The 8,259-nt window shown below is 36.2% G+C and overlaps 1 protein-coding gene across 5 annotated transcripts in view; it reads left to right on the top strand.

Annotated features, from left to right (window-relative positions):
• Positions 1-8,259, top strand: part of LOC144967252 (uncharacterized) — a 49,916-nt gene that overhangs the window by 25,429 nt on the left and 16,228 nt on the right. The window contains exon 1 of one of the 5 annotated variants that reach the window (XM_078904240.1): positions 7,057-7,240. The exons of 3 other annotated variants lie outside the window; for them this stretch is intronic. In XM_078904240.1, coding sequence (XP_078760366.1) covers positions 7,238-7,240 — 3 coding nt within the window. In that variant the 5' untranslated portion in view covers positions 7,057-7,237. Of the gene's footprint in view, positions 1-7,056; positions 7,241-8,133; positions 8,182-8,259 lie in introns of those variants that run through there. One more of the 5 variants, XM_078904237.1, reaches the window with a different exon arrangement.

Genomic DNA, 8,259 nt, shown 5'->3' with positions numbered 1-8,259 from the left:
TGGGTGTTTATGTAACTGTCCTCCAGATGACTAATAATGAAAAGGTTACATATTAAATCAAAAGGGTGGTTTAACCGGAAGTATTTTCTTGATTTTTTAAAATGATTATTACTACGTTCCGTTTATTTGAGAGGAGAAGTTTCATCTTAGAGTGGGTACTAATGCATGTCAGTGTTTAACCGTTTCCATGTTATAATCATGAGATGAATTATTGCCACTTAGCTCAAGGATTAAGATTAAACACCCACCACTTGTAAATGATTGTGAAGGAAAGTCCCGTTTGCTCAGTTGGTAGAGCACTCGCCCCACAATCAAGAGGACCCGTATCGATTCTTTATGAAGTACATTTTTTATTGCGGGTGGTTGGATGGGAGCATCACCTTAAATTTCGTATATCTATGATGTTCGCATGGGTGTACGATCCGATAGTGATGTCGTTTCTTCTTCTCTTTACTAGCCTATCCTGCTTCTTTGGTTTGTGATTGTATTTTTGACAGGGGATATTTTTTTTTTCTGTAAATCTTCTGCTGTTTGTTCTTGGTTATTTATAATTTAGCTTATGATATCTTTAGGTTATGATTTTGATTTACATTTGTACTATTTTTTGTTAGTGTTAGATTGCTTGTATTTTTTGTTTCAGCGGTCTCTCATTATAACATCAATTGTGTTGGAAGAGACCTAAAGCAACAAACAAACAAACAAAAAAATACATTATATATTTTTTTCTGACCCATGTCCACCCAGCTTGATTGGGTAGCTGAATTTATCAGATTTGGCGGAAAGTACTCTGCGATAGATAAGCTTCCTATCCAAATAATGGTAAGCAATTGGTCTTTTTCGTTATGACTCTAAAGGGCCCATTTGCAATTATGTATTTTACTTTTATCGAACAATAAAATTTTGGACATAAATGTACTTAAACGCATCACGGATATTATTGATGGAGTGTAATTATAGCTATGAATCAAGACCGCTTGACGGAAATTGATTTATCACCCAGGAGTCGCTCATTAATTGTTTGAGAAATCCGTCCTGCTTTTTATTATTAGTATCAGTGTCCTGTATCATTTGGGGGGAGGGAGTGGTACAGTCATCTATCCTTTTCACTGAATTAATTGCAGTGTGCCAATCCAATTTAATTTAACGCAATCTAAAACATTGAAATATTTGTATTTTCAATAGGCTGAATCAATCGTGAGTAGTTGCAACCAAATTTTATAGATGTTCTGTATGTAGAGGAATGTCTCATGGCCCCATATGAATCATTTTTAGCGTTTGATTCAATTACGATTCCATATTCGACTTCAACTTGGAATACCGATATCAATTTGGAATTCGAACGATATATATATATATATTTTATATATATTATATATATATATATATATATATATATATATATATATATATATAAAGGATAATATTTCTTCTGTTATCAAGACGCTCTTTTGTTAGATATTTTTATTTTGGCCAGTTTGATTTAACGAATCTTTTCACCTTACTGAAAATTTTGACGATACGGACTACTAACTGGTTGGTTGCTGTTTTGTTTTTATTCATATTAAGTGCCACTTGGAACTTGATCGATGGGGTTGAAAAAAAAAAGAAAAGAAAAGAATGTCTTGTGTAATGATAGCTAGATGTTTTAAATTTTTTATCATTGTGATATGATTCAACTGAGAAGAGAGTTGCCAATTTGGCGTAGTTTAAGTTAATTATAATATTATTGGAAGTAAGTTTTTGAATATTGAGTGATTCGATCCTGCAAAGCTGTGATGGAATGATTCTCCACGAATATGTCCTCGTAGCTGTTTCATTTTCTCAGCCACGCGGCCCGAGATCAGAATTCGTTCAAAACTGGGGCCCAGCTTATTCAGGCATTAAGTGTCGCAATCACTCTAAACTTTATTTTATTTATGAATGCCAAAATGTGAGCAATCTTCTCAGAACGATATATTGGAATGAATCTGACCTTTTTATTCAGATTTTAACATAACTTATAAATGAATGCTGAGCTTATTTTTTTTTTAAACCCCCAAAACATCGAGCTTTTATATGGCGCAATATCCACTGAATGTGTTCAAAGTGTTCTACAGGGGATCCCCTGGCCAACAGCAATTTAACGTGTATGACGAAATATGACACGTCTTTGGCGATATTAGACTGTTTTTGTTTTTGTTTTTTTTTTTTTGTTTTTTTTTTTACGAAATGAGACAACGCTGTTAAAAGTTAGGTACTCATTTTACATTTGATTACGATGAGAGAATAGAGAGTGAAGAATCTAGTTGCTTTTTTTTTCTCAAAGACTTAACTATGCGTGACCGGAATCCTGGACATACCGGTCTGAAGGCAAGTGTCATACCACTACCACTGAAAAAAACTTGAGCTTTTATATAGCGCAATATCCACTAAACGTGCTCAAAGCACTTTCATGGGGTCCCTGATCAATAGCAACACGTAACATGTAGAACGAGACACGAAGCCTGTTAGGCGATATTACATTTTTTTTCGACAAACACGGTTAACGGCCAGGCAATCATTTTACACCTGAGTACGGTGAGAGAATGTGAGTAAAGAGCATTTTCCAAGGACTCAACTATGCGCCGAGTGAGGCTCGAACCTAGGACCTTCCGATCCGAAAGCGAGTGTCATACCACTAGACCACATAGCCACTCAACATAATATTATTCAACATATTAAGTGAACCATCGTTGCAGTCGGGTATGTGAGTAGACTGCCTTAATTTTCAACTCAATTTTGGTTGAATGCGTTTGTTACCTGATTCAGTTCCTTGATCAGTGACAAAGTAATAATCATAAAAAGACCTATTCATTTGGAACTGACCGCTATCTTGGGGTTGTGGCTTATTATTTTTATTAGTTGTGTAATAGGACAGAAAAGTCGTGACGTCACATCTTCTACTTAACCGGCTCCAAAATCCTTGGAAGTGTGAATGTAATCAGTACTTCGGAGGACTCATAATGAAATGGGTTACAAATGAATCATAAGGTGACATAACTATTTTAGTAGCAGGATGTATAGGCAGATTCTTGGGATTACGGGACGTTAATGAGCGAGGAGGGTGATCTTTATTGACGACCAGCATACATTTAGACTAGAAAATAAAATGTCACCACTCTGAAATCAGAAGACCAATTCCACAAGGTATGTATCCGGTCCTTCGGAGGAGTGGTTTTACACTTCTCATGAGATTGGACCCAGTTTTTGACATGGCACTTTTGTTCCTATTTGTAAGTTTTTATACACTCGAAGAAATCACCAAACCTTTTAAACTATTATTTCTATTTGAATTGCCCTTATTATAGAGTTCAATCCTTTGGGCACAACTAAGGGATGCAATCGCATTCATGTAATAATTCAATTAAATCAATCTGACCTAATAAACTAGATCGACACAACCGGTTACACTAAATGTGTAGAAGACTTTCACATGTAATGGATGGGAAATTATTTATCCAGTTTTCTGCACATTTAGACAGTTTCTAGGGTGACCATTTTACTCTAATTTTGTTTAATATACAAGTCAACTAATGGATAGACCCGACGTATACATATAGCAGGTCTAACATCCGAACCCTTTTATGAATCTAGTTAAACATTGTTTGTAATGGACAATATTTTGCTTCATTTTTTAATTATTTTTTTTTAAATTTCCATTACAAGGAAATGGGTTATTAGATCTGCAAATACGTGCACGTCGGGTAGACCATGCATAAGAATGTTACAGAGTGGCTTGATGAGTTTTAAACAATCCCATTGGCCTTTTAGCTTTGACTTGCTTGATTCCTTATGGAACATAATATGGCCGCAACAGCACTCTTCCACCTGACTCGGTTTTTGGAGGTGTTCTTTATCTGGGCCCAGGTTTGTCCGGCTGCCTTCAACTCGATGCTTGGCCGCCATGTTTGCTTTGGTCGACCAACCCTCCTCTGTTCCTTGCGGATTCCAGTCCAAAGCCTGCCGGTGATGTTGCTTGCAGGCTTCCCGAGGTATGGCCAATCCAGCCCCCTTTCCTTTTCTTTTAGCCTTTTAGCTTAAATGACTTAAAAAGAAAACGTTTATAATATTATTCATAATATTGTTTTGAGGCAACGGGTCACAATTATTTGAGTGACCTCTGCTCCATACTTTATTTTCATTACATGTATTATAATTGGTAGACGAGTGACTCAAATCGGTTCGCCCAATTACAATTTCACCAATTTGTTTCATAAATGTTTATTCCAATGGCTAAATACGTTAATGTACTCCTTAACTGTCTCCATTTTAATGAGAGGCGTTAGTGGCAATACATGTAATTAATTGGCAATTTGGCCTTTTCATAATGATCAACTCAAAGTGTCCTAAGTGGGGTAAAGTGAAAGGGAGGAAATTAAGTCCAATCCACTTAATAAACATATTGATATCAGCGGTTCTTTTAAATTTCTGTATTTAATCCCACGCCCCCCCCCCCCCCCCCCTACCCCTACCCCTTTCACCATTCATTCCCTTCGTTGGTTTATCATAGATATGGATAAATTGTTGTTTATAGATTCGTCCCGCATAGTAAAGTTTGTTTAGAAGGGTTTGTGGCTTAAACAGTCATGACGTCACTTCCCTCGTAATGACGCATGGTAACTTAGTTACTGGCTCTAAACTGTCAGAAAATGGCGGACGCCCTTATGAAATATTTCTCCGACGACCATAAAAGTGTATCCAGAGGAGAAAAACATTATAAATATGATCATGTTTAGACTTTTATACATTCTGATCACATGACATATGCAAAGTTCTAACCAGCATGAAGAATAAAAAGTACCGATTTTCTTTGTTTAGAACCACGCTGCTCGCCGTTGCTGGGCGACGTGACATCAGACTATTGAATCCAATTCATTTCCTTTGAGGCCAAATGAATCCCATATCAAAGGGCCAAATCGTAGCCATCGTTTACGTATAGATATAACGAAAATGACGTCACTCTGGTCTTTGTTATTGTTTTGTGCCATCCACGTTTATGAATACTTCTCACTAAACTCTATTAACCAGACTATACACGTTCATGGTTACACATAGGTTATCATTCCGGATGGCAATGTTGTGAGATTCTTAGCCAAGCGCATACTATCTATAAGTTTACGATGGCTGCGGTCAAATCCGACTTTATTTACGACCCACTGCCTCTGAATGGTATCAGACCAATGTCGTGGTCTACTTATGAATTTATAGGTCTGATGACATAAATCGTTATGGACTCATCGTTTTCTTGGAAAATGAACTGTAAACTCTCAAAAAAAAACGAAAAATACTGTCCGCTACAACAGCGGTAAACCACGATCGGTTATGGAACCTGCAAGTATTAACACCTTGGTCGAGGTGATTTAAATGTAGAAAATATAATTCATAGTAAGAAATATTAGAGATGGGTAAAGTTTATAAGTAATTTTTATAAAGGAAATTAAATATAGTTCTTTAAGTGAGAAAAAAAAATTCTAAAATCTCTTGTTTCTGATCATTTTAACTTTAATTTCACTGTTTTACATTTGTTTCTCAACGACCGATGTCCTCTTGATTGAAGACATTTTGTCCCCAACGTATTACTACCCGATTGACACGGTTGAGCATGTTTCGAGCATGATTTTGTATGATAATAAAAATAGTTTCATCATCATCACCATCATCGTCATCGTCGTCATCATCATCATAATCATCATCATCATCATCATCATCATCATCATCATCATCACTATAATTATCACCTTCCTCGTGGTCATCATCAATAGCAAGTTAAGATATGACCTCATAGTCTTAGAGCAGATCTTCGTTTTCTTCCTCGTCGTTCGTCGATCGCTGTAGGTTGGGAACGTACTCGTTAACTCGCTAATGTCGTATGAATACATGTTATACGTATATATTTCCTTCTCAACTAACGTTCCTTCCAACCCGGATGTTTTGAAACCACTCGCTCCGTCAACTTGGCATGTTACCAAAGTTGGCCAAAATCAGTCAACGAGCCAGCCCAACCGTTCCTCCACTCGAAATTATCTGCGATTATTGCAACAATTGTCTTTTCAGGTTATCATGTCAAGTGACCTGGCTGGGTTAGGGGTGGGATAATATGGCCACCACTAACATTATCTTTGTGTAGGACTGGCAGTGTTGTATATTGGTTTGTTTGATTTGAGCTGGGGTCAGTGACACATCAAGGGCTCACATTACAGAAGAAACTAGTAAAGAAAGAACCGTTTACCGTTGGTAATTGTATCGATCTTCTCGAACCGTTACCCATAATTGGGTATGATATAATATACTTCCTTCATAGCAGACTTTAACCAGTTTACTCCGTCTCTGAAAAAAAAAAAACAACCAAACACGTATTTAAGCATTTTAACCAGAAAACTCGCCCTTTTCAAATATCGATCGATTTAAATGACCCTCATCTTGGCGAAAATTCTCAAAATTGGAACTTGCGAGGTCCCAGGTTTGAGAGTTTTTGCCAAGATTAAGGGTCATTTGAATAGATTGATATCGGAAGGACGAGTTTTCTGACCAAACTTTTAAATACATGTTTTTCTAGAGTTTGGCAGTTAACTGGTAAAGTGTTTAAGGCGGAGTGCGGCGTTCCTAGTTTTTAAAATTATTATTTGTGTCTAGTTTTTATTCCCCCTTACCGTTTCTTGATATAAAGTATCGTGCGTTCGCCTGTAAATTAGCCTTAGTAAACACGCTCTGGATATAACCGTTTATAGGCCTGACATAACCCATTGTATTATTTCAAAGGAAACCTGCCATAAACTGGTCGATTTTGTCAATGGTATCTGTGTGCTCCTTTCCTTTATCATATCATATATCAGTAATTGGACTTTATAATGGACCAAGTGCTCCTTAAATGCCCTTAAAACATAAGTGCTCTTGGAGATAAACAATATTTAAATAAGGGAGAAAACAGATAAAAGCATATCTATACAATTTTTTCTTTGATATAGATAATAACAAAAACAAACCCAAAATAAAAAATTGCGTTTGTTGTTTTTCCATTTCCTTTTCTCGATATAAATTAGCGCGCGTTCGTCTATAAGGAGATTACATTCAGGCTAGAATTTTACCATTGGTAGTGTTTCTGTGTGTTCATTTTCTTTATTAAAGTCCATTTCGCATGCTGTTTCATTTTCAGAACTCTCAATCTTTTGAATCGCTTTGGAATGGATAGAAGTAGAAGTCCTGGTTCAAATCTTTGTGAATGGTATACCTGGATTGCTCTATTTATTTCAAGATTACTTTTAATATATATATATATATATATATATATATATATATATATATATATAATATATATATATATATATAACGCTGTTTATAACAATCATGGGGCCCACAGAGAGTGAATTTATTCCTATTTTCTATATCGTGGCATGTACTGAAGCAATTTCATGCTATCCTCTGGGTAGGGGCATAACTACCGCAACGAACTCGCCACCTGAGACTGATTAGACCCAGCTGCCCAATCACGATTGGATATACAGGGAAGCCTGAGAAAAATTCGTACACATTTGGATTGGACCCTTGTACATGTCAATTAGTCCCACGCTTTCTTAATGAAATGGCTTTATCCTTAGAGACCTTATCGTTGTCATCTAACCTATTTTCACATAATATATTATACAAACCACAGAAGTCTATCTAACATAGACCTGCCAACTTGAAAATTTATAAGTTTGTAAATTTTAGAAGATAAATATTGTAGTCGAACCAGTTAACTTTTAAAATCAACATTTTACCCTTCCAAGGATTAAGACGCCATCAACTTTCATATTCTAAAGTTTTAATGACTTAGAGATGCTCATGATAGGTACTGACAATGGAGCCAACATTTCGCAATTATAAGATTTTTTGTAATTGTAGGCAGGTCTGGTCTTACACATTATAGAAGAGCTCTGCAATACTACAACCCCATCACATTCGCTTCATGTGTAAGTGATGATGCTATCCTACATTACCCTATTTAACTTATATATAAAAATGGAAGACGTGGTTTTATGCTTGAGTGACCAAGCGGTCAAACAAAATAACAGGTGTTTGTTAAAAGTATCCCTTATCACGTGACAAGGGGGGGGGGTGTGAGGTCATGCTGTCATTGTCAACCAAATACCGCGTCCTACTAATTGATTGGCCAGCTTGAATTAGGTAGGACAGTCTCATTTCATTTATTCGTGTTTGATGTTCGTTATATTACTAATCATAGCTGTTATAATTGCTAAAATA

Source organism: Berghia stephanieae, chromosome 3, assembly GCF_034508935.2.
Source record: "Berghia stephanieae isolate SIO BIC M18660-M18661 chromosome 3, UCSD_Bste_1.3, whole genome shotgun sequence".
Taxonomy (NCBI): Eukaryota; Metazoa; Mollusca; class Gastropoda; order Nudibranchia; family Aeolidiidae; genus Berghia; species Berghia stephanieae.
The sequence above is the reverse complement of the archived record's forward strand: the minus strand, read 5'-3'. Positions and strand labels throughout refer to the sequence as shown.